Raw genomic sequence first — 27033 nt, 5'->3', positions numbered from 1 at the left:
TAAAAAAAAAACAAAAAAAAAACGTGTGTGTATGAATAATTAACGGAGAACCCCTTTTATGATGCATTCATGGAAATGGGAAATGTTCTTTGGAGTGAAGGGGGAATTTATTCTGACGCCCTGACACGACAATATCAGGAGGCGGGGCTGTGTGGAAACCATGAAATCTACAGCCTGGAAATCTGTGTCAATTTAAATCATTGTTGGCCAATGATACCAGTAAAATTCTGGACTTTGACTCTTCTTAAACACATGCCTACAAATACAGTATGTGGCAACCTGAAGTTAAAAAAAAAAAAAGTGCGTTTTAAGTGTTTGGATAGTTAAGTTTACGAGGTGTCCTTGAAAGCCCCATGGACTGATGCGTTTCACAGCAGTTGGAAAGAGCCTGTGTTTAAAGCTCTTAAGATTTATATTGGTTGTGTTTATGTGTGTGTGTGTGTGTGTGTGTGTGTGTGAGAGAGAGAGAGAGAGAGTGGATAGTATTTTAGTGCTCGTGCTCGACAGCTTTGAAAGCAGTCGTGGCTCCGTTTTGACGAAGCTGAAAAAAGTCCGCGGGGAAGTTCCCGTGCAGGAAATCCCCCAAAGAGCGCGCGGGCATATTACAAGCAGACACGGTCGCTGCTCCGCGTGCCACAGAGATCATTTCCACAAACAGCAGCAGTAATAGAGCAGGAGGCCAATGCTGCGACGATAAAAAAAAAAACAACAACAACAAAACCCACCGTACAAATGGAGAGTGTGAGTGTACCTGCGGACGAGGACAGGATGCGCAGCTTCAACGTGCTCAACACTCTTTACCACGAGACGCGACAGGAGCTCGAGCTGCTCAACAAGCAGCTCACCGTCAAAGACAGCATCATAGCGGACCTAAAGGCCAGACTGGGGAGGCACGAGAGGGTCTACCTGACGGTGGGAGACTGCGAGTCTGCGCTCGTGGGACCCTCCAACTCTTTGGTGGAAAGTCTGCTCCTGGAAATCTGCAAACTGAGACAGAGGAGCAAGGAGGTGGACTGCAAGACCGCAAAACAAGCAGAGGTTAGAGGAACTCCACCATCATATTCAACACACTGCACTCACTATGACTTAAAGGGAACAAACAAAAAAAAAGAAGTAAATTATCAAAACAAAAGCACCTGATTGTTTCTTAAAGATTCTATTACAACAATAAACTCGTGAAAACAATAAAGATTGTAACTATTAAAACGTACTACATAGAACGAAAAACTTGTTTTTAATATTTTCAAATAGGTTTATTATTTTTTTTAAAAAAGTGAAAGAAAATTTAAATTAAAAAAAAAAATCCATATTACCAAAATTACAGAATAATGTCAAATTACAAATATTACCGAAAAGTATAAACAATAACAATACAATATTGGGTGTTAGATATTATTAACCAGTGTGAAAATAGAAATAGCAAGTCACATTAAAACAATTTGGAAAGAACAAATGTCAATAAACTGCAATGAACTGGTGCCCTGTCCAGGGTGTACCCCCACAGCCCTGGAAAAAGGAACAAGATGGTCAGAAAATTAATGGATGTATTAATAAACAAGTGTTAGACAAAATATAAGTCACAAATGTTAATGTGTACTGAAAAACAAACAAACGGTATATCTATAGACAATATTAAGGTAACAAAAAACACAGGTTGCGTAACCACTGCTAAAATAAAATGTTTTTTTATGACGCACTAAAGGCTGTTTCTTTTACATTTTGTGAATTCGTTCTGACAAGTCAATATTCCAATAAATGGAAATAGTGCAGTTCATAAGTCAGGCTGTGTTTGCATGCTCTTGTTGAACTTGCGTGGGTATTTTCCAAGTTGTTTGGAAATATGTTTGCAATCTTTGTTGGAATGGCCCTGAACAGGATCAGCATGTATCAAAGATAGACATGTAGCCAACATTTTGAAAGGAACAAGTTGTTCGGAATTTTGCTTAAAGGTTGTGTTATTGGATAAAAAGCACACACACAAAATGAGCCATAAAATTAAGCCTAAAATGGAGTGCAGACTCTACTTCTTTTAATCAGTTAGAGCTACAAAGGCACCTCTGTTAGATCCCAGCATTATGCCTTTTCACTTCAAGTAATCATAATAATGACCTTTGCCTGTTATGATTATATTACAGGTGATAATGAAAGTGAAATAGAATTTCCACTTAACCATTTTATGTGTGTGTGTTGTTCCCTCAGGAGATCCAGAGGCTGAACATGAAACTGAAAGAGAAGGAGCTGGAGCTGGAGAGCGTCCGATGTCAACCAGACCACGAGAAGGACCTGGAGATCCAGCGGCTGCGCTCCGCCCTGGAGGAGAGGGAGCGGACCGAGGCCACCAGGTCCGTCCTGTGCACGTCGCTGGCCGAGGAGGCCGAGCAGCTCCGTGGGCAGCTCAGAGCCACGGTGAAGGTGTGTAAGGAGCTTCTGGCCAGGCTGGAGAAGAAGGGACGGAACGTGGGAGCAGAAGGGGAAGAGCTGAGTCTGCAGCAGAAGGATAAAGAGGTGCGTAAAAATGACTCGGCAATTTGTTGTTGCTGTGCGAGTTTGTCTGTGTTTGTTCTAACTTTTTCATTGCTCATTGATCCTCAGACGTCACCTGATGTGAGCGCGCTTAATGGCCAAATCTGTCAGTTGAAAAAGGAGAACCAACAGCTAAAGCAGCGTGTGACTTATGTAAGGACACTTTGGTCATCTGTCTGATTTTTAATCAACTTTTAAAACAGTTAAACAATGAACCAAATCTCTGCAGGTACAAGGCCTGAACTGTCAGTGGCAGAAGTATGACTCCAGCAGGGAGGACTACATCCGAGGGTTGTGTCAGAGGCTTAAGGAGACCACGGGGGAGGGTCTGCTGCCTGCGCTGAGCTCCGTCAGTGCAGGGCTGCTCCATCAGGAGATCAACAGGCTCAATGGCTTACTGAAGGAGAAGATGAGTGAGTGTGTGAGGCTGAATAGAGAAGTGGAAGAGATCAGGAGAAACGACAAAGAGCGGATACAGACACTGGAGCAGCAGGTGGGTACGGGACCACCATTCGTTTTTTGGGGCTTTTTAAGAACCGTGTGTAATTACGGGTTGTTTTGTTTCTTCCTCTTTAAGGTTCTGATCTACACAGATGACTTTAGGTCAGAGCGAGCCGACAGAGAGCGAGCACAAGGACAGATCGACGACCTCAAGGAGCAGCTTTCTCACTTAAAACAGCAGCTGCACAAACAGGTGAGACGAGCACACGTTTACCATCATAGTAGGCAGGGTTGGCCTCAATTACATTTTTCACTTACAATTACATTTTCAATTGACCATGTTCAATTGCGATTACAGTGACCAGCATTTTTTTCAATTATTACAATTAAATTAGAATTTCTTTTAATCTTCAGAAAGTCAATTACAGCTACGTTTTCAATTACTCAAGTTAAATTACAATTAATCACAATTACTGAGCCTTTAATAAATAACCTAATAAAAGTTCACCTTTCTGCTTTCTGTTAGCATCTTTTATCATAACAGGTCCTAAATCAGCTGTAAAATACACTAAAAACTAATATATATCATTTAATTTATTTCCTATCTATTGGTTACCTTGAATGAAAATATAGGTTTTAATATTTTTGGTGTCTGAGCTTTTTGTTTATGTCAGTATTTTTAAAAAATGAAGTGGTAAAATGTGGGAAAGCTTGATATGAAACATATTTTAATAATTGTTAACTACATATGTGTAGAACTGTACATAGAACTGTAAAATGGTTCCCTAGTTTTGCTTTTAATTATACTTAACGTTTTTTTATAGAATTTTTGCAAAGTCAACTATCTAAACTCAATTACAATTGAATTACGATTACGACAGCAACAGATTTTTTAAATAACAATTAAAATTATGCCATAATTGTAATTCATTATCAATTACACGATTGCAATTCCAACCCTGATGGTAGGGCTGCACGATTATGGCCAAAACGATAATCACAAATATTTTGATCAGTATTGTAATCACAATTATTTATCAGGTTGGGGGGGGAAAAAAATCTGTTTTTATTACAATACTTAAAAACAGTTTACAGTGCAAAATGAAGCTTTAAATAAGAATTTTACAAATTTAATTAAGAATTAAAAATGTACCCAAGGCTAACAAAATAAATGCATTACTACACAGCGCAGAGCCTGTATTTTAAATGTAAATATTGCCGGCGATCAGATTTATTCAATCATTTTCAACCAAAATTGTGATCATGATTAAAATTCGATTAATTATGCAGCTCTACATCATGGTTCTCTCCAATGCAGTGGTTCTCAAACTTTTTTAGCTCAAGTTCCCCCTTTGTCTGATTACAACAATTTGCTCAGAATTCTATTAAAAAACAACTATAGAGCATAATGATGGAATGAATGAATGAGTGATAACACACATTTTAAAGAATATAATTTAGTAAATAAGTGGAAAGAAACAGTATTTAGTGCTTTCGGAATCCAATTATTTCTATAGTTTTTATCATTTCGGTCATTTCACACCTGGTGTGGAACCAGGACTGAGGCTTGTGTTTTCATGTTAAACAGGATTCCCACAAATCCTTAAAAAAATAAGGCCTTAATTGTCATTAAAATGTCTTAAATCAATGTTTCAAAAGTATTACATTTTAACACATACGTACGATTTGTATGATTGTCATTAGTTATTAATCACATTTCAAAATAAAATGGTAATATATAATTTACCGTAACACCGCGCAAACACGACAGTGGAATCAACTACAAAACAGTGACGTATTTGCAGTGGGATTGTAGCAACTTTCAACAACATGGGGAAATGTAAATTCAACTAAATATTCCTGTCCAAGGAAGATTCTTCTTTATGGTTTTTATTTTTTCTATTTTTGTTGTTTTATAGATTTCTGGCTATTTTTTGTCATCATCTTCTGTGTTTTTGGAGTGATTTTGATTATTTTAGTTTGTTTTTTTTTGTGTATTTTACTGTCATTTTGTGTATGTTTGTGTGTTTACTTTGGGGGCCGCCAGTTGCACGTCTGCACTAAACACTAAAAAAATGTACCATAACCCATAATTGTGTTTACTGTGAAGTTGGTCTTAAATTTAATTTCAAATGGCAATAAAAAAGTCTTGAATTTAATTTGACTGAAGCTGTTAAATCAAGATCATTTCCAACAACATTATTATGATTTTCATTTTAACTAAAAGTAAACATTATGAAACCCCATATTTTAATGTTTTCATTTGTACATTTTACACTCTCTCTCTCTCAAGTACCCTCTGTAGTGCCATTGCGTACCACAAGGGTTACACGTACCCCCATTTGAGAAACACTGCCCTAATGTGTGGTTTCCATCACCATCTCTTCTTCAGGGGGCGAGCAGAGAAAGCAGAGACTTGGTTCCTGTGTGTCGTGTGCACATCGGACACAGAATCGCCTCGAGGCGAAGCAAAGACACGTCAGAGCCACTGCTGAGGACGTCTGCAGAGAGGAAGAAACAACAACAACAACAACCACCACCAGCACAACCAGCAGCACCACCAGCAGCACCACCAGCAGCAGCAGCATCATTAAACAGCATCTGGAACGATTCCCCACTCCGGTCAGAGCTACAGTGTCCACGGTGCCTGGCCAGGTTCAACGACTCAGACGCTGCAGAATATCTGAACCACTGTGAAGAGTGTGCACGGCTGTAAAAGGGAAACGGCCCCAAACAGGAAGAGGACAGTCCACTTCCTTTAAGAGGAACTCAATAATCATGGATGACCAGCACTACACTGCACTCAGGGGACGGTCTGAATCACATGCCCAAAACAACCAAACAACTGACGTTTGCCTTTTTCCCCGACTACGTGAAAATGAACTGGTCCACTTAAAGTTCCCCTGATGCCAAACAAATCTGAACATGCACTAAATGCACAGTTTAAAAAAACAAAAGGAAGAGGATTTGGACACGCTTTTTTTTTGAAGTTTCATACATAAGGCTGACATTACGCTGTTATTATCTGTCATTAGCATAAATAAGCTGTCATTATCTGTCATTAGCATAAATAAGCTGTCATTAAGTGTTGTTGGCTAAATTATGACACTTTTGGAGCTATGTTGGCATTTTATGGGTTAGGTAGAGGGATTTAGTGGCGTTACGATCAGGGTTGGGGTCAATTACATCTTCAATTACCCATGTTCAATTACGATTACAGTGACCAGCATTTTTTCCAATTAGAATTATTTTTCATCCTCAAAAAGTCATTTACAATTACGCTGTTAATTACTAAAGTTCAATTACAATTAATTACAATTACTGATTAAGAAATAAATAACCGAATAAAAGTGAAGCATCTCTTATGATAACAGATCCTAAATCAGCTGTAAAATAAACTAAAAACAAATGTCTATCATGTAATTTCTTTCCTTTCTATTGGTTACCTTGTTAAGCTTCCTAATCAATGAAAATATAGGTTTTAATATTTTTGGTGTGGGTGTCTGAGCCTTTTTTGAGCAGTATACCCCTAGATTTAAAATCATTTATAAATGGTCAAATGAAGGAAAGCTCGATATAAAACATATTTTATTTAATAATTGTTAACGACATGTGTAGAACACTTGTTTAGCGTAAAATTTTGATTGGCATGTTTTATAGGATTTAATGGCAATTACAACTACGAATGATGAATGACCCCAACCCTGGTTGGGGTAACAAATGACACTTAATAACAGCCTTCAAGACACCTTATTCACGCTAATGACACGTGTCATGTCATAATGTCAGCTTTATGTATAAAACTTCAAGTAAAGTGTGACAGAGGATTTTAAAGCAATATATTAAAAAAAATTATATATATATATATATATGCAAATTATAACAATAAACCGGTATTTTTATAAAATCGTCTGACATATCCAACATATTCCAAGACCTGCTACGTCATGACTATCGATTATTACACTTTTAACATAGCGTAACTAAAAAAACACGCATCTGAATTATATTCAGTTATTAATGGCAGTGATAGATCAATAACGGTTGTTGGTTAAAGCTTCTATTGTCATAAATGCCGTGCTGAGTTTGCATGTTCTCCCTATGTTGTGTGGATTTATTCCCACGATGAAAAAAGAAATTCACCATAAAGATTCCATTAAACCTATAACGCACGTTTTGAAGTTGTAAAGCCAGAGATGCATGCAAATGACACAACTTGGCATTACTATTGATGAAAGTTACTTTTATTTCCTAATATTTACAATTATTTTTCACTTTAATGACTTTTTTTTTCTTAACCCAAGCTCTACCTCATTGTATCCAAATGTAAAATTTCGCACTTTATTTGTATTTACCTGAAAACGAATTATTGAATTGTTTAAAAAAAAAAAAAAAACCTGACACATTAGCCTCTTGTTTAGGATTGGATAGTGTATCAATGATGTGATGCTATTGTTTTGGGTTTTTTTTTCTAGGCAATTATTCTTGTGCAATTTTTATTAAGTTTTGGTCCTCCTTCTACCATAGTCACAATATAAATATGATTTCAAAACAATAAACTTCATCATTGAAAAAATGTCTTGTAAAAATGATTCTCCCAAGAAGGTGTTACATACTGTACATCAGAGGTGGGCAACACTATCACAGGCCACAAAAATGTGATTGTATCTGATCTAAGGGCCACATTATCATTTATTTTATTTATGTCAGCATTAGAATAATGACTGGTTTTGTCTTAGGCTGTGGTTTTGATAGTTTTTAGTAATTTTGTGGTTTTGAACTTGTGTTTTTGTTATTTTTTGTGTTTTTGTTGTAATTTTGTGTGTTTTTCTTTCATTTTCTGCATTTATTTTGTCGATTTGTGCATTTTTAGGGTCACTTTCTGTATTTTTGTGGTTTTCTGTATGTAATTTTGTGGCCAGTTTGTCTTTGGAGCTATTCTGTAATGTGTAGTTTTTTGTGTTTTCGTAGTCATTTTGTTTGTTTACGTGGTTGTTGCGTCTGTCTTTGTTGTCATTTTGTGTTTTATGGGTCGTGTTGTGTATTTTCAAAATTTTGTGTGTTTTTGTGCATTTTGCTCTCGATTTGTGTGTTTTGGGAGTTATTTTGTGCATCATGTCAAGCTTAATAGTCATTCCAACGTCTTGAAATTTTTTTGGGGGGGATTTGTTTAGGGTGCCGCACAAAATTAAACCAAGGGACACATGTGGCCCCCGGGCTGCCAGTTGCTTATGTCTGCTGTACATCTCTGGTTGTGTTTTTTTTCTCTGTTTTTGTGGCCAATTATTATTTTAAGTTAAGATGAACTGTTTCCCCTTGATTTTTATCTTTAAAAATTATATATATATATATATACAGTACATACAGTGCCTTGCGAAAGTATTCGGCCAAAAAGATTTCCCAAGCTTTAAACATCCCAAGGAGCACTGTGCAAGCAATAATATTGAAATGGAAGGAGTATCAGACCACCGCAAATCTACAAAGACCCGGCCGTCCCTCTAAACTTTCAGCTCATACAAGGAGAAAACTGATCAGAGATGCTGCCAAGAGGCCCATGATCACTCTGGATGAACTGCAGAAATGTACAGCTGAGGTGGGAGACTCTATCCACAGGACAACAATCAGTCGTATACTGCACAACTCTGGCTTTTATGGAAGAGTGGCAAGAAGAAAGCCATTTCTTAAAGATAACCATAAAAAGTGTCGTTTAAAGTTTGCCACAAGCCACCTGGGAGACACACCAAACATGTGGAAGAAGGTGCTCTGGTCGGACGAAACCAAAATCGAACTTTTTGGCAACAATGCAAAACGTTATGTTTGGCGTAAACGCAACACAGCTCATCACCCTGAACACACCATCCCCACTGTCAAACATGGTGGTGGCAGCATCATGGTTTGGGCCTGCTTTTCTTCAGCAGGGACAGGGAAGATGGTTAAAATTGATGGGAAGATGGATGGAGCCAAATACAGGACCATTCTGGAAGAACACCTGATGGAGTCTGCAAAAGACCTGAGACTGGGACGGAGATTTGTCTTCCAACAAGGCAATGATCCAAAACATAAAGTAAAATCTACAATGGAGTGGTTCACAAATAAACATATCCAGGTGTTAGAATGGCCAAGTCAAAGTCCAGACCTGAATCCATTTGAGAATCTGTGGAACCAACTGAAAACTGCTGTTCACAAACGCTGTCCATCCAACGTCACTGAGCTCGAGCTGTTTTGCAAGTCTCTCAATGAGCAAAACTGATAGAAACAAACCCCAAGTGACTTACAGCAGTTATCGCAGCAAAAGGTGGCGCTACAAAGTATTAACTTAAGGGGGCTGAATAATTTTGCACGCCCAATTTTTCAGTTTTTTATTTGTTAAATGTTTGAAACATCCAATAAATTTCGTTTCACTTCATGATTGTGTCCCACTTGTTGTTGATTCTTCACAAAAAATTACAGTTTTATCTTTATGTTTGAAGCCTGAAATGTGGCAAAAGGTCGAAAAGTTCAAGGGGGCCGAATACTTTCGCAAGGCACTGTATATATATATATACTATTGTGTTCAACATATTGCCTGAAAGATTGATACAAGACAAACCCCAAACTATCTTGATATCTTGGCACTGCTCATTCTGCAGTCTCTTTCGTTTGTCCTGTTTGTGATGTGTGTACGTGTGTGTGTGCGTGTGTGTGTGTCTGGTGGAAAACCCCTTCTGAGCATTGCCTGAGCAGGCATGCTGCACTGTGTCAGATTCCCAGCTGTTGTTGTAAAGCTGAACCAAACACTGCTGGGGTCTTGAGAGACCAACACTATCGACGGATCAAGTTACCCACAAACCCTGAACAACCGCCTGCAGATCGATTAGCAAACAAAACATACAACCGAAGTATCACAATGACACAAATGTGCCAACAATGGGATTTAGTGAATCAGTTGTCAAATTCAATGTAGTAAGCACAGGAAGTTGGACATCCCCTGCTTGGCTGACACACCACAATTGTGTTTTTGTGCAAGTAAAAAGCATGAATTTATTAAGCTGATTTTAATAAATATATATATGTATACCCATATCTAAAAACGTAGGAATTTGTGTTGGCTAAGAAATGTATATTGTTAACAATATGCTATGAATTCATGTAGCTAACATTATCCAGTGCTTACAATGACAAAAAATAAATAATAATGTTTTTACTTTCACATTTTTATTTCAACACTCAGAATGGTGCATTTTTAAAAGAAATCATGAATCCACCACACAAAGGTGTGCCAAGCCTAGCCCCGGCCCTCGCCCTAGCCCTAGCTAGCACACAGCCCTAGCCCCAGCTAGCACACAGCCATAGCCCTAGCTAGCACACAGCCCTAGCCCCAGCTAGCACACAGCCATAGCCCTAGCTAACACACAGCCCTGGCCCTAGCCCTAGCCCTATCCCTAGCCCTAGCCCGAGCCCTAGCCAGCACACAGCCCTGGCCCTAGCTAACACACAGCCCTGGCCCTAGCCCTAGCCCTAGCTAAAACACAGCCCTAGCCCTAGCCCCAGCTAGCACACAGCCCTAACCCTCACTCTAGCTATCACACAGCCTTAGCCCTAGCTAGTACACAGCCCTAGCCCCAGCTAGCCCTAACTAGCACACAGCCCTAACCCTCGCTCTAGCTATCACACAGCCCTGGCCCTGGCCCTAACCCTAGCCCTAGCTAGCACACAGCCCTGGCCCTAGCCCTAACCCTAGTCCTAGCTACCACACAGCCCTAGCCCTGGCCCTAGCCCTGGCCCTAGCCCTAACCCTAGCCCTAGCTAGCACACAGCCCTGGCCCTAGCCCTAACCCTAGTCCTAGCTACCACACAGCCCTGGCCCTAGCCCTAGTAAGTAAAAAGCATGAATTTATTAAGCTGATTTTAATAAATATATATATGTATACCCATATCTAAAAACGTAGGAATTTGTGTTGGCTAAGAAATGTATATTGTTAACAATATGCTATGAATTCATGTAGCTAACATTATCCAGTGCTTACAATGACAAAAAATAAATAATAATGTTTTTACTTTCACATTTTTATTTCAACACTCAGAATGGTGCATTTTTAAAAGAAATCATGAATCCACCACACAAAGGTGTGCCAAGCCTAGCCCCGGCCCTCGCCCTAGCCCTAGCTAGCACACAGCCCTAGCCCCAGCTAGCACACAGCCATAGCCCTAGCTAGCACACAGCCCTAGCCCCAGCTAGCACACAGCCATAGCCCTAGCTAACACACAGCCCTGGCCCTAGCCCTAGCCCTATCCCTAGCCCTAGCCCGAGCCCTAGCCAGCACACAGCCCTAACCCTCACTCTAGCTATCACACAGCCTTAGCCCTAGCTAGTACACAGCCCTAGCCCCAGCTAGCCCTAACTAGCACACAGCCCTAACCCTCGCTCTAGCTATCACACAGCCCTGGCCCTGGCCCTAACCCTAGCCCTAGCTAGCACACAGCCCTGGCCCTAGCCCTAACCCTAGTCCTAGCTACCACACAGCCCTAGCCCTGGCCCTAGCCCTAACCCTAGCCCTAGCTAGCACACAGCCCTGGCCCTAGCCCTAACCCTAGTCCTAGCTACCACACAGCCCTGGCCCTAGCCCTAACCCTAGCCCTAACTAGCACACAGCCCTAACCCTCGCTCTAGCTATTACACAGCCCTAGCCCTAGCTAGCACACAGCCCTGGCCATAACCCTAGCCCTAGCTAGCACACAGCCCTGGCCATAACCCTAGCCCTAGCTAGCACACAGCCCTGGCCCTAACCCTAACCCTAGCTAGCACACAGCCCTAAACCTCGCTCTAGCTATCACACAGCCCTAGCCCCAGCTAGCCCTAGCCCTAGCTAGCACACAGCCCTAGCCCCAGCTGGCACACAACCCTTGCCCTACCCCTAGCTAGCACACAGCCCTAGCCCCAGCTAGCACACAGCCCTAGCTAGCACACAGCCCTAGCCCCAGCTGGCACACAACCCTTGCCCTACCCCTAGCTAGCACACAGCCCTAGCCCCAGCTGGCACACAGCCCTAGCCCTAGCTATAGCACACAGCCCTAGCCCTAGCTAGCACACAAACCCTAGGCTAACCTGTTCTGAACAGGACTGAAAATACTGCATTTGTTGAATTATGGGTATAAAAATCAAGTTCATATAAGGATGTCAGTTAGAAAGAAGAGAAAAAATGCTCATTAACTGAATGTGTGCTAAGTTTTCAGGTGGGTTTTTTTAATACTTTGTTTTTCAATGGAATTAGCAAAGTCATGCTAGCTTGGTGTTATCGAGTGACACAGTTTTTTCATGCTAGCTGCCACAGAGCTAGCATGATAAATCCATGTGTCACTCAATATCAAGTACATTTAACTGGGTTTCTGTTACAACTGTGAATTTTGTTGTTAGGATTTACATTTAGAAAAGATTTAGTGTTATAAACCTTTTCATTTTGGAGTCCTCTGGTTTTTTAAACGCGACCTCATTCTGCTCTCGAAAGACCCACATTTATGAACAGTGTGTAACACACCTACGTATATAAGGCATTTATGACTAAACGTATACACTATAAAGGCTATATACTAGCGAGGTAAAATACATGCTACCCACAAACCTCAGTGGAACAAAACAGGTCACGTGTCCCCACTTATACGTCTGGGAAGTTTTTCTATGAATCAAAGATTTTTCAAGAAACTGTGACTTTGTTTGATCAGTTCTGTTGGAAACAGTTTTCAAAGCAGCAGGATGTAGAAACACACCTGCTGTTTACTTTAACAGACTGGGAAAGAACACCAGGCACACTTTTAACTCTAGGCAAATACAGAATGGATATATACAACATTTAATCTTCTGTGGATCCCAAAAGAACGGGAAATTCCGATTATTGCAAGGGAATTCCCAAATAAAAGCATACGATTTTATGTGAAATGAAAAAGGATAACTGGAGATTAAAGCGGATTATTTTAATTCACTGTTTCTAGGTTGGAATTAATGTTGGCTGCTTTGTGTTATTGTTGTTCATAGGAGTTTTGCCCATCAAACACTTTGCATTGTTGCCAGTCGGGAAGAGGGAATTCCCTCCTTGGAAATGTATGTGATTCTGAAACGCTTCAGGCTTCAAGAGGAGAACAGCTTTCTGATTACACGCTTCTGATAAAACTGTTGACACCCGCTCTGTAATTGTGGGATAGTTAGAAATGCATTATTTTGTTTTTCTTTTCTTTCATACAGAAAATTAGCAAAAAAAAAAAAAAAAAAAAAAAATGAAACGAGCTCTGGAAACATGTTTTAATGGGAGAAAAAACACGCGCGCTTGTTTTATCTTGTTTGTATTTGCATTTACCTAAATGTGAAAAATCTGATCTTACCTCATAGTTAATTTAGATCAAGCACACCCTGGAACCAGACAGTCATTCATAACACAAGTATTTTCTGACTCACTCATCTCTTGAAACCCCCAGTTTTTTTTTTTTTTTTTTATATCCCTTTTTTGTATTAACATGATTAAAAACTGAGAGTTTCAAACACACACACACACACACACACACTTGTGGTAATTCTTCTAAGTTTAGACAAATTGCAACTTTTTGGAAGAATCCAAAGGAAGTATTGTGGTGTGTGCTGCTGAAACTCACTTCCCCTTCAATAACTATTCTGGCTATAAAAAGCTGTGAGCACACACTACGTTCCTCTTACACTGAGTTTTTAATCATTTTCTAAAGAAGCCTACATGTGTGAATAGGCCCCAGAACTAAACTTTTCCACAATTAAAGACAAACTGGTTGGAAATAGTTCACGTTTATATAAATCCATTCAGTACGCGGCCTCCTTCTTAAAGAATGATATCACTCTGTTCAGGCTGAAGGGAATATCCTGGATTTCATAACTGTCTCTATTCACGAGTGTGTTTGAAACAGTGATGTGTGTAAATGCCTGCAGACTGATGCTTTCTTTTGGCTGTTTGACTTTACAACTGTAACTGAACCTCACGATGACCCACTGTGATAAAACTCCCTCAACACATTTATTGTCCGTCTGTGGATTTCCAAGCATGGAACCAGCCAATGAGTATCTGAGTTACCAGGAAACACTGAATCCAGCCACAAAGAACATCATGTTAAAGGTTCTCATCAGTTCAAACAGCACCTAATGCTATTAGAGCTTCTAATGCAGACACGCACGGGCAACTGGCGACCCCAAAAGTAAATGCACAAAATGACCTCAAACACACCAGAATTTACAGTAAAATATACAAAATGACAAAGACTTCAAAAAAAAAAAAAAACCACACAAAAAACAACCAAACTACTCAAAAACGAAACCAAAAAGACGTAAAATTAGAGAAAAATGCACAAAAACACACAAAAGGACTCCAAAAACACACAAACCAAGACAAAAAAATCCTATAAAATGAGAAAAAAATACACAAAATCACAACAAAAATACACAAAATCACAACAAAAATACACAAAAGGACTCCCAAAACACACAACAAAAAACAACCAAACTACTCAAAAACGAAACCAAAAACATGTCAAATTAGAGAAAAAGGCACAAAAACACACAAAAGGACTCCAAAAACACACAAACCAAGACAAAAAAATCCTATAAAATGAGAAAAAAAATACACAAAATCACAACAAAAATACACAAAAAGGACTCCCAAAACACACAACAAAAAACAACCAAACTACTCAAAAACGAAACCAAAAACATGTAAAATTAGAGAAAAAGGCATAAAAACACACAAAAGGACTCCAAAAACACACAAACCAAGACAAAAAAAAAATCATATAAAATGAGAAAAAAAAATACACAAAATCACAAAAAAAATACACAAAAAGGACTCCCAAAACACACAACAAAAAACAACCAAACTACTCAAAAACGAAACCAAAAACATGTAAAATTAGAGAAAAAGGCACAAAAACACACAAAAGGACTCCAAAAACACACAAACCAAGACAAAAAAATCCTATAAAATGAGAAAAAAATACACAAAATCACAACAAAAATACACAAAACAACAAAAATACACAAAAGGACTCCCAAAACACACAACAAAAAACAACCAAACTATGCAAAACAAAACCAAAAACACATAAAATGAGATAAAAATACACAAAATGACAACAAAAGTACACAAAAAACTAAAACACATAAAATGACTCCAAAAAAACAAACTTCACAAACCCAAAAACACATGAAATGAGAGAAAAATACTAAAAAACACAAAAAACAAAAACACACAACAGGACTCAAAAAACAATGAATCTATAAAAACAAAATCAAAAACACATAAAATGAAAGAAAAATACATAAAATTACACACAAAAAAAAGACAAAGAAAAATAAAAATACACAAAGACTCCAAAAACACACTAACTACATAAACCAAAAACACATAAAATGCGAGAAAAAAATACACAATATTATTTCAAACACACAAAATGACCTAAAAATAAAAACACAACCCTTTCTAAACTCTGACATAAATATTGACAATGTGGCCCTCGGATCAGAGAATCACTCTTTGTGGTGATAAAAGTTGTTCATCTCTGTTCTAATTCATGCAACGTTTGGCAATCCCACCTTCAGATGTGTAAACCCTTAATTTATCCTGTTTCCATTTTGAACTTTGTTTTGAAACCCCCTCATAAAGAACAATGAGTTATTTCAGAGCACCTTCTTTTTTTTGGGTGGGGATATGCCAGTATCTGAGTAGACTCACCCACCAACAGTAGGACTACCCACCCACCCAACTCAACCAAACCATTTAACAGCTTTTCTGGTGGTACTCACTGAGGATGATGAAATATATGCAGCTATAGACCAGAGAGGATTTTGAAACTTGATGACACAAGTTGTGCAAGTTTAGAGAACAAGCTGTTCAAGTCACTCTTAGAAGGATCAGTATTGGCAAACACACTCAAATGAATGTTTGCAATGTCCCAATGACAATCATCCTTAATTCTAATGACTAACGGCATCGAGCCATAAAACCCTTTTCACTCTAGTTTATTTTCGTTCAGCATGAACTCTTCATTTATCTTCAAGTTTGTCCTGATGAACGTTGCAAATAGCTGAAATATTTTGTCCTACACCCGTAGATCTCTAAATATGTTATGGTTATTGATAATAATGATGCCATCTTTTGCCTATCTGTGGCTTCTGCCTCCCTGTCATGAATGATGATCTATCACTATCAGTATGCTGTCATGGTGACTGTATAAGTTCAATTGTGTACATTAGTGATTTCATGGTTGTTTTTTTTAAACTTTATGTTGATTGTGTTTTCACACATGAAAAATAGGTTAGGCCAGTGGTTCTCAACCTTTTCAGCCCGTGACCCCAAAAACAAAGGTGGCAGAGGCCAGGGACCCCCACTGTAGCTGGTGGTGGTTGAACACAGATGTGAACAATGAAGAACAGTCATGGTGAAACAGGGCCATCTATAAGGGGGAATAAAGGGGAGATATTTTTGGGGTTCATCCAGTAAGTCAGTAAAATGATGGTCCATTGTTCTATGAATCTGTGATAACCACATTTATTTATCTGGAAAAACATCCACTGTTATCCAGGGCCATAGTATATAGTCATCTTAAAGATGTAAATCCTTGTTTTACTCAGAAATAAAATGGGTTCAAAGTGACCAAAATGGTGGAAAAGGTGGCGAAATGGGATTTTAAAAACCACAGAGATTGGTTGCAAGTTGCAAAATAGAGTGGACAGAAAGAGAAAAACAAAAAAGTGATCAAAAGGGTTCAAAGTGTCAATATTGAAACAATGAGCTTAAACTGGCAAATAATGGGCATGGCAAATCGTGAATGTGGTTGAATTGGCACAAAAATAAGCCTGAAATATGGTTAAGAGAGACAATAATGGTGGAAAAGGTGGTGAAATTGGATTTTAACCAAAAAAAAAAAAAAAAAAAAAAAATGAATTAAAGGTTGAAATTGGGAAAAGAGAAATAGTTTAAGTTCTCAAATATGGACATTACAATGCATGAATGTGGTTAAAAAGGCAAAAATAAGCATGGAATGTGGTGAAAAATGACAATAACGGGTCAACTTTTGTAACATTAGGTGGGAAAAGTTGTGGAAAGGGTTTATAAGTGGCGAAAATGTCTTGACAGTGGAAAAAATGAGCAGAAAAGGCATTGAAATTTGATGGAGTGGCAGCAAAAATATGACAAAGAAAAAGTGATGAAAATAGGTTCAAACATGGTAAGTTTGGTGAAGTTGCAGAAAAAGGGTAAAAATGAGCAAAAAATTTACTAATATTGTAAAAAAAAATAAATAAATAAAATGTTCTTAGTTTCTTGAAGGCATCTGGCGACCCCCTCCCATCAGTGTCTCCCAACCTGAAGATTGAGAACCGCTATAAAGTTTTTGCTTTCTACCTATTTAATAAACCTGTTTGATGTATAGACATTTATAAAGACAAAAATTCTGACTCACACAAATGTCCATTTATCTAAATGTAGATTTTTTTGCTGCATTATCATTTTCTTATAAACCTCCAGTACAGCCTTTTCTATGCACGCGAAACAAAAGGAAAAGTGTGGTACACTTCCTAGAAATGGGTTGCCCTGGTAAGTAAACATAATTTGACATAACAAAAAAAGGAATACATGACGAACCTAAAATAACCTGCTGGGTGAGTTTCCCTGTTCAGCCAAGATAATCTACAGTTTGACTTCTACAGATGGCTTTATTATTTCCTTACCCTATTCACAGTCAGAATATTTATTTTAAATGCGTTGTAGGGATTTATTGCTATTCTGCAGTGATGCATTTGAATGAAGGAACGCTAAAACCAAGTCCACACTTCCTTTACAAATGCTGTGTTTGTCTTTTCTAAGAAATAAAGTGCAACACAAGACACATAATCATGCTCTTCTACTGTATTCCATCTTTCAAAAAAGAAAGACAAGATTTAATATTACTTAACAATATGTTAAAAGTAGCCAGTTTGGCTTCAGTGTTAATACAATATACACTCTATAACAGATCGGTAGGGTGAGTATTTTTTTTCTTTTTTCTTCTGAAAGAATAGTGGCTACAGGCAAATGATAAAGAAAACTAAATCTGTAACGAAAACATGTTTACTCCACAATTGTTTGTTAAACAGCCTTAAAAACCAATGGAAGAAAGGAAAATAAAATAATTAACATTTGTCAAGTATTACAGCATCCTCCTCTGTGAATGAAGGTGGTGGAGAAAGGGGAAGGTGGTGGTGGTGGTGGTGGTATAAAGCAGCTAAATGAGCTCTGTCTCTTGTCCATCATCTTGATGATATGCTGTGCTGGGAGAAGAAAACCATGGGATAGTAAAGCCACAACATCTGAAATACAGCTTTAATTAATTACATTTATCTTTCTTTTTTAAATAGTTTCCATTAGTTTCTCTCTTTTCTTCAAAGGTAACCATCCAGACATAATTTGCATCCTTTGGATTGCAGGTAGGCCAAGATAAGAAAATAATTTCAAACTATGGCTTCTTCAGTCAAGAAAAATGCCCGACTCAGACTACAAGCACACAAGCACGCAAGGGAAAAAATCATCAGACATCAAGTAGCATTTAGTTATTTTTTTTGTTTGTTTTTTTTAATGTGTGGCTTCATGTTTGTCTTTCGTTTTGCAATCTGGATCAGTGCAGATGAACCTGTGGTGGAATCAAAGCGACGAGAACAAACAAGGCAGCATGGGTGTGTGGGCGTGAGCACAGCAGGAGAGGATTCTGGGAGGAGAACGGTTGCTTGGAGGTCAAAGGATGGGGGCTGAGGTGAAGTTTTTCAATATCTCTTTAAGGTACTAATTTCATCACAGTCACTCAGCAACAGCCCCTTAATGTGCAGCATACGTAGCTTTCTTCAAACTAAAGTTCGACCAGTTGATTGAAAGCCGTTGACGGGTCTGACGGGCAGAATCCAAGCAGAACCTAAAGAGGAAGAGGAAAAAACAAACTCCATCAGCTTCCTGTTTCTCACGAGCTGATGACGGTCTTTGTCCTTGGGCTCAACATACGGCACCTAGGGCTGGCCGATATCAACCAAAACTCATATCTCAATGGGTTTTTTCAAAATGGCGTTATAAGATATAAATCTCCAATATTTTAACTCTAATAAAGTCGGACAAGAAAGACAATTCTGGGTTAAATTTGCTTATACAAAATGCTACACAGGTACGTTTATTAAAAAAAGTGTCTATTTGTACAGTTGCCATACGGACAACCCCCGGTGCTATTGGTACGTTTACCAAAGTACAAGTATGTAGCGTCTTAGGGTTGGGTTTAGATTATAACCCAATATCGCAACAATTTTTAGGGTCAGGGTTAGGTTTAGTCTTAGTCACGTGACCTAAACTGGCCAATGAGGGGCGCTGCGTACGGATAGAATGTTGGTATATTGATATGGCAACAGTACGGGATAGCCGCTGCCTTTATTATACAGCTGCACAATATGAGCCACTTTTCCTCCCAGAAGGGACAGCATGTGTGAGTGAGTTCTGTAGTGTGGTTTGCTTAGTGGTAGACCTAGGTTAGGACTAGGGTTGGGGTCAATTACATTTTTCAGTTGCAATTACATCTTCAATTATCCAAGTTCAATTATAACTCAATTATGACTACGGGAACCAGCATTTTTTCCTATTACAATTAAAATTACAATGATTATTTTCCTTCTGAAGGTCAATTACAGTTACGTTCTCAATTACTGAAGTTGGAATTTAATTAATCGCAATTACCTAACTTGAAATAAATAACCGTAGCTTTCTGTTAGCATCTCTAATGATAACGGGTCAGAGTTTTGACCCATGTCTTAAATCAGCTGTAAAATACACAAAAAATATTATCTATTACTTCATTAGTTTTTCATCTCTTGGTTACCTTGTTAGGCTTCCTAATCAATGAAAATATTGGTATCAATATTTTTGGTGTGGGCGTCAGAGCCTTTTTTTTGTCAGTATACCCCTAGATTTATTTATTGATTTTTTTTTAATTAAATGATAAATTGATACTCAGGAGAATTGACATGTAGGAGGAAAAGTTAATATTAAACAGTTTATTGATTGTTAGCTAACGCCTATGTGTAAACCATAAAACTGTGACATGGTTACGCAGGTTTGCGCGTAATTAAATTGTAATTGACAGTTTTTGTGGAAGTCAATTCGCTGAACTAAATTTCAATCAAATTATTATTACAGCAGCAACAGATTTTTTTTCAATTACGACTGTAATTACGCCACAATTGTAAATAATTATCAATTACAATTGACCTCAACCCTGGTTATGACGCACTGAGAAATCCATCTAATTGTGCTTTTCATGCTGTTCTAAGAAGTAGCAAAAGCAGCGACTCCTAAAACACGTATTTTGATACAAAATAAGCTCTAATATATATATTGATATAGGCAATATTGTAATTTTCTATATCGCCAAAATAGAAAATTTGATATATCGTCCAGCCCCAACAGTGCCTGCCCATTTCTTAAGACAATCATGCTGTAAGACATGCTTGCTTCTAAATTCTAAAAAAACGGTCTGTATGATGTTCTCCAAGCAATCAAAAGTGATGAAAAATTCCGGAGTGTTCTTGAGAGGAGAAGAACTACAACTCGTCACAGAATTCAAGTATCTTGGTCTGACACTTGACTCCACTCTATCTTTCAAAAATCATATTAAAAAACTTGCCAATACTGTTAAATTTCACCTTAAAATCAAATCAGACCCTTTTTAACACTTAGTGCAGCTAGAATGTTTCTCCATTCAATGATTTGATCCCATATTGAATATTGCATCACAAGTTGGTCTCTCACCACTGATACCAACTTGAAAATAATTGAATCTTTGTATAAAAAATCTCTTAAAAGTTTTTGATCAAAAACCTAATTCATTTCATGTATGCAATATTTTAAACAAGTACAATCTTCTAAATTTTGAACGATTTATCAACTTTAAGTATGTATGCTTCATTTACAAAGCGCTACATGGACTAGCCCCACCTCCTGTGTCTGCCTTTTTCAAACCTAAGACTTCAAGTGGTCTGAGAACTAGGGCCTCCTCCAGAGGAGACTGTGAGGTCCCCTTCAGAAGAACTACCCATGGACAGAACTCTCTCTCTGTGAGGGCCACTAACATCTGGAACAGTCTCCCTCTGCACATACGGGAGAGTCCTACACTGGTCAGCTTTAAAACACAAATCAAACTACGGCTGAAAAGAAACCAGTCATGTGACCACTAGACTCTGAACATTTCCCTGTGCTGCCTGTATTGTATTGTGTTACGTTGTATTGTATTGTATTGTATTCTATAGTATGTTGTCATTTCTTATGTATTTGCCTGCCTAGGGACTACGGATGAAAACTAGCTTTGTAGCTATAATCCGGCATATTTACATTTGTTTTACACTAATGTTCATTAATGTGCAATGTCCCTATCAAATAAATAAATAAATAAATAAATAAGACACGTACCTCTTAAAATATTCAACCTCCCTTTCGGTCTCGTCCATCTCAGTGCTATCTAAGTCAATGTCTTTGGGCAAGAATACATCATCTAAAAGGAAATACAATGTAAACAAGAACACACAGTTAAATACAGTTCAACCAGCCATGGCTCAATCACAGCAAAACAGTGAAAGCCTTAAAACAATATTGATTAGAAACCTTATTTAGAAACGTATTTTCAGTCTCATTCACTATTTTGTAAACATGTAACATCTTATTATAATCTTAATTTTAGCAGGAAAGTCTCATTCCTCATATTTATATATATTTATCTTTTTTTTATTGCTTTATTGCTAATGAGCAACTTTTTTTAGTAACAGTAATATTTGTATTCTTTGAACATGTTTGCACTGTAAATAGGAGGAGCTCTCCAATCTCGTTATACTATATGTAGAATGACAATAAAACCATTGAATTCACATTAAGAATCTCTTTTTCAAGAGAGTCTTGGAAGCAGTTATGTTTAAGGGACTTGCTCAAAGTCCCACATTGATGGGCAAGAGTGGACTTGAACCGACAGCCCTCCAGTGACCAGCCTGCTTCCTGATCCTCTAAGTTAGCCCTGTGTAAAACTCCAAGACTTCTGCATACACATGTATTAATCTAAAAGAACAAAGGATTGACTGGAGTTCAGCTAATTTAATCTGGAGTCAGTGCACTGATTTTAAATTGCACGTCAAATTTAGTCTGAAGTACACATTTTGTTCTTTTTAAGAAAATAATATGCATTTGAGCCTCAAAACTCTTTTTGGCCTTAACTTATTAATTATTAAATTATATTAATATAGTTGCTGTAATTTGCTCAGTGAGAGTGAAAAACAGAAATCATACAAAGACGTAGTTAATGCTGACATTTAAAATGAAATTATAAAATTCCAATATTTCTGTGTAACTGGCAGAGATCAAAGTTTGACACTCATCAGAAATGCACTCATCTCCAACGTGGAGATAAATGAGCTGGAATATTGTGCTAGGATGTGTGTCTATCTTGAATTAACTATAAACTGAGCTTTCACAGATTGTGTTCCACTGTTACCAACCTATGGAGTTGTTCTGCTTGTCGCCCTTCTTCTTCTTACTCTTCTTAGGCTTGCCTTTAGGCTGTGGAGACTCACTGGGAGGTTTGCCGTTCTGCTGGTTTTGCTCAGACTGGGAGACAGGAGGAGGAGGAGGAGGAGACGGGGAAGGGTTTGAGCCCACATGACTCGGCCTGTCCTCCTTGAGTTGGGGCGGAGGCTGTTGCTGCTGCTGTCTTTTCCCACTGGCACTGCGGTGGTGGTTGTTGCATTCGTCCTTCTGGAGCTCAGTAGCAGGAAGTGATGCTAAAGCCTCTGCACACCTGCTTTGTGTTGCTTTGGTGTCCACTGCAGTGACAGCAGTGGTGCCGTTTGTTAGCTTAGCGGTAAGGTCAGAGCTCATGGGTAACTCGGGGGCTTTCCTCTTAGCAGCTTCACACAAAGCCGCCTTATTGGACTGCTTGGGTTTAACTTTGCCCCCGACTTCCAGTGAGTGTGTCGAGGTGCAGTTGTGGAGCGTGGCATGGGAGCAGAAGGTGTCGGTGGGAAATGCTTTTTCAGTGGTGTGTTTTGGGATGTGTCGCAAACTAGGCCGAGGTGCAGGATCCAGTTTGGGCTCCTTCTGTTGTGGGAGGCAGATGAGGGTTTGAAGCAGGTGGGACTTTCCATTATGCAGATTATCTAGGACGTTCTGAGCTGTCTGTTTGAGGGGTTGTGGGTTATTTTGAGGTGGAGCTGTGTTCTCCTTCGCTTTCTCTTTCTTTTTCTTTTTGGTAAGGCATAGTTGCTGCAGCTCCTGCAGCCGAAGCAGCTCAGTAAGGGCCGCCTCCTCTTCTTCCCGTCGTCGTCGCCTTTGCTGCTCCTCCAGGAACTGCTGCTCCTCTCGTTCCCGGGCTTCCGCCTCCAGACGTGCCTTCTCCTCCATCTGCGGCACATCGACCAGGACTCCATTATTACAGAGACATTTACTCACCTTTCAAGTATTTGTCACAAAAGGTTTACTCTAACTCTTTTCACAGCAGGTTGATTTAATGCTGTGCAATATAATGACATATATATATGAAAATATATATATATATATATATATACATGAATCTGTTTACATATGTATATATACTTTATATTTTATTTGTGTTCATTATTATTTTAATATTTTTAACTTACTGTATACTAAGAATGTGCGATATATCGTCATTCACAATTTATCGTCAAAAACATTTTCACCGGTAAGAATATGTCATCCCACAATAGAAACGATAAATTCCCATGTCGGAAATTAGCGAGGGCCACGGACCATTTGTCCCTCAATTTAGCCAAGAATGCCCCTAAAAACCTTGTTCCAGGGGCCAAAATTACCCACAAGTTTGTTGTCAACAACTTATTATTCTCTGGAGCAGAGCGCTGTTCATCCGCGGTGTGCACCGCCCCTCCCGCACTCACACACACGCACACAGACGACGATGCTCGTCATGGCTACCAAAAGCTGCCGAGCTGCAATACAGTACATCATGGACCGCTACTTGGTTAAAACCAGACAACCAACCAACAAAGGGAAACGATTCAAGTTCCTCCGTCGGATCCACCCAAAGTTTCCACAAACGCGGGGACAGAGATGAACCTGTAGCAACGATAATGAACTGAAAACTCAACTAAAGCTAACTATGCTAAGCTAACACATGGACACACACACTGGGCTAAAAGCTAATGCTAACCACTCCATATAAGGAACAGACCAAGTAAAAAGAACACGTCTTACTGTCAAATCACTGAGAACCACAGATTTGTTTATGGCACTGATTCTCAACCGGTGGGTCGGGACCCAAATTGGGTTGCGGACAGCTGGTAAAAATTAAATAAAAGCTTATTGTCTCATGTTGTATTTTATTTAAAAGAAACATTTCTTTTGACAGGCATGCTGTAAAATGCATGTTACACAGGAAAATATATAGATTTATGTTTGAAAAAATATTATGTGTGTGAGTGTTTTCATAAGCTATTTTTGAAGAACTAAATTTTGTTGGTTGAATTCTAAAAACAAAAAAAGTGGGTCGCGATTTATTGTCCGTGGCAAAATGTGGGCCCCAGGGTGAGACCAGTTGAGAACCACTGGTTTATGGTCAGATTTAACACTTGTATGGAAGGATAAAAGCTAAACATGACACACGTGTGAAATAAATGTTAGCATAAATAATAATGTCGCTATTCATCCGTCCCAACTTGTTAAACGCAATATTTTTTCATTATATTTCACGTGTTTACAGACAAAGCTGGTCCCATTAGACCAGGGGTCTGCAACCTTTACTCTCAAAGGAGCCATTTTGTCTAATCTCACTTGGATTAAAGTCCTTCTGGAGCCGAACAAAACACCTTCTCAATGAAGACAACTCGGTGTATACATTTTTATACAGTTAAAATAATATCGAATAATTTCATGAATTATTGGATTTGAAGGGCTAGGAAATATACCTTGATTTGCTCATTTCTTGCAATTTATCAAGCATGTACCTTAAGCCGGCATGTTCATAGTTAAAATAGTGTTTTTGTTGGTTGAAGTAAGGAGGTGAAGTAAGAAGGTGGCAGAGTTATTGCACAATGTGATTTATTTTCAGGTTAACATTGTTTTGCCATAATTTTATTTGAAGTTAATGTCATTAATCATCAATACTATCTGTAAGAAATAATTCATTATTTTAATATTTTTTCAAAGCTATAGGGAGCCATTGCAAAAGAGTGAAAGAGCCACATGAGGCTCCAGAGCCGCAGGTTGCAGACCCCTGCATTAGACTAATGTAACTATTGAGATTATTACACCTAAATATACTGAATGATTAAATCATCAGCTTGATCTGGTTTAATTATAGGAAATCAGAGAAATATTTAATCAACCATAACTTCAGGTAACTCATTATAAAATAAATGAAACAAGATTCAGCAGCAGTAAAAACACTATTTTTGCTTTTCATGTGCTTTTTGTTTTAGAAATTTTCACTGTAAGTGAGGAAATAAATGAATTACATACAATAACACTAATAGAGTGATCCACATGCACTAATGCGTCTAGTGATGATGTATTCAAATGTATTTGTGTTTGCAAGGAACCTGTTTACACCTTAAGTTGGGAATCTTTTATTTATTTATAGTTTTTATTTATCGTGATGTTTATTGTTATCGTGATAAATATCAGAAATTATCGAGATAATTGTTTTAGTCTATATCGCCCATCCCTACTGTATACATAAGCATTTGGCACCTTATCATTCATTTGCACCTTGTTATTCAGTTTACCTTTACAACATTCTTGTTTTATCATGTAATTATCATTAAAGCTGTTTTTATTTTTTTAATATACCATTCTTTACCTGTCTAATTACCCCTCGGGAATAAACAGTTTTTTTCTGATTCTGATATATCGTAGTGGGAAATGAAAAAACATCTACAGTATGATATAACCCTCTATAGCTTATATCCCAAATTTAACGTGTGTGGTCTTAGTCCTACTATGTTGCTAAAATAACATTAACAAGTATAATCTCTCAACACTGCTACTTTGCAGTCATCACTTAGAGATACTAGCTTACAGCAAGGTTAGAGCAGCTAGCTGGTCCTGGTCCAGGTGACTGAAGTAAGTCCTCCTTGTGCAAATCACCATCAACTGTCAACTACCAGGCCAGGCTCAGACATGAGCACCAAGTGTTTAGTTAGCGCAACAAAGATGCAGAAAATGGATACTATGGTATACGGTGATGAAACGCTTCTTTTGTCGGTCAGATTAGTCTGGTTACAAACTGTGTCACTACAGCCAATATGACTCTTCCAAGCAAAATAGCTGCAAACGTGCCTCACAAATGAAAGTGTTAAATTATCCCCTGCTAGTAGGACTTTTAAAGAACATAACCTAACCAAACCTCTACCATCATCGACAACAGTATATGTAGCAAAAGTCACCAATATTCCTTCATTGAGAAGACTCCTATAGGAGAAGTATCATTTAAATTTTTAGTTTATTGTAATATAAAAAAAATATAATGAATCAATTTTCCATTAATTTCATGGAATAAATACTCTATCAGGATATATATCATTATCAGGATATAAATCTACCTAGGTTGTGGTATAAAACTTTCTACATATCACACAGCACTAGGTTGGTGTGGTTGTTTTACCTCCGACCCACATTAGGTCTCATATTATACGTTACCTTCTTCTGTTTATGTCGGGCTCGTTTTGCTGCCCTTGAACTGGAAGCGGGTTTGCTGTTGGCGCTGTTGATGTATTGTAAGAGGTCCTCCACCCGCCTGTGGTCCTCCACCCCCGTATCTCTCTCCATCACCGGCGGCTGCTCCTCACGCTTTGGCTGTTCCTCCTTCCGTTTCGTCAGACGTAAGCGCAGCTTTTCCCGCATCTCTGCATAGTTCCTACTTGTGGGAGCAGCCGGAGGCTACGGAAAAGAAACAATCAGTTTATCAGCTGTGAACGTTACCCAAGCACAAAACTAGAATTGTTTGTCGAGCACAGCAAAACTACAAAAAAAATTAGAGAGGATTTCTGGTGAAACTGATAGT

At 38.4% G+C, this 27033-nt stretch overlaps 2 protein-coding genes across 6 annotated transcripts in view; one reads left to right on the top strand and one right to left on the bottom strand.

Moving 5' to 3' along the window:
- Positions 1 to 333: 333 nt before the first annotated feature.
- On the top strand, positions 334 to 7540 carry tnip2 (TNFAIP3 interacting protein 2). Of its 2 annotated transcripts, XM_028460461.1 has the most exons (6): positions 336 to 1038; positions 2200 to 2505; positions 2593 to 2676; positions 2753 to 3016; positions 3101 to 3217; positions 5357 to 7540. In XM_028460461.1, the coding sequence occupies exons 1-6, from the start codon at positions 733 to 735 to the stop codon at positions 5678 to 5680; spliced, it is 1401 nt and encodes a 466-aa protein (XP_028316262.1). In that variant the 5' UTR covers positions 336 to 732; the 3' UTR covers positions 5681 to 7540. The 2 variants fall into 2 exon arrangements, with proteins under 2 accessions (XP_028316255.1, XP_028316262.1); XM_028460454.1 differs by having other exon boundaries at positions 334 to 1038; positions 2200 to 2676.
- A 10308-nt stretch (positions 7541 to 17848) lies between these two features.
- fam193a (family with sequence similarity 193 member A) overlaps positions 17849 to 27033 on the bottom strand; it is a 34418-nt gene continuing 25233 nt past the window's right edge. For all 4 annotated transcript variants that reach the window (XM_028448236.1, XM_028448254.1, XM_028448244.1 and 1 more), the window contains exons 20-23: positions 26670 to 26909; positions 22496 to 23396; positions 21423 to 21504; positions 17849 to 18891 (exon numbers count right to left, since the gene is read on the bottom strand). In XM_028448236.1, the coding sequence (XP_028304037.1) occupies positions 18798 to 18891; positions 21423 to 21504; positions 22496 to 23396; positions 26670 to 26909 (1317 nt within the window). In that variant the 3' untranslated portion in view covers positions 17849 to 18797. The remainder of the gene's footprint in view (positions 18892 to 21422; positions 21505 to 22495; positions 23397 to 26669; positions 26910 to 27033) is intronic.

Source organism: Gouania willdenowi, chromosome 1 (assembly GCF_900634775.1).
Source record: "Gouania willdenowi chromosome 1, fGouWil2.1, whole genome shotgun sequence".
Lineage (NCBI taxonomy): Eukaryota > Metazoa > Chordata > Actinopteri > Blenniiformes > Gobiesocidae > Gouania > Gouania willdenowi.
The sequence above is the reverse complement of the archived record's forward strand: the minus strand, read 5'-3'. Positions and strand labels throughout refer to the sequence as shown.

Coding starts and splice junctions, on each gene's coding strand:
- tnip2 (XM_028460454.1), top strand. CDS start 733: ATGGAGAGTGTGAGTGTACCTGCGGACGAGGACAGGATGCGCAGCTTC. Junction 1,039..2,199: donor AGACCGCAAAACAAGCAGAG/GTTAGAGGAACT, acceptor TTGTTCCCTCAG/GAGATCCAGAGGCTGAACAT. Junction 3,218..5,356: donor AACAGCAGCTGCACAAACAG/GTGAGACGAGCA, acceptor TCTCTTCTTCAG/GGGGCGAGCAGAGAAAGCAG.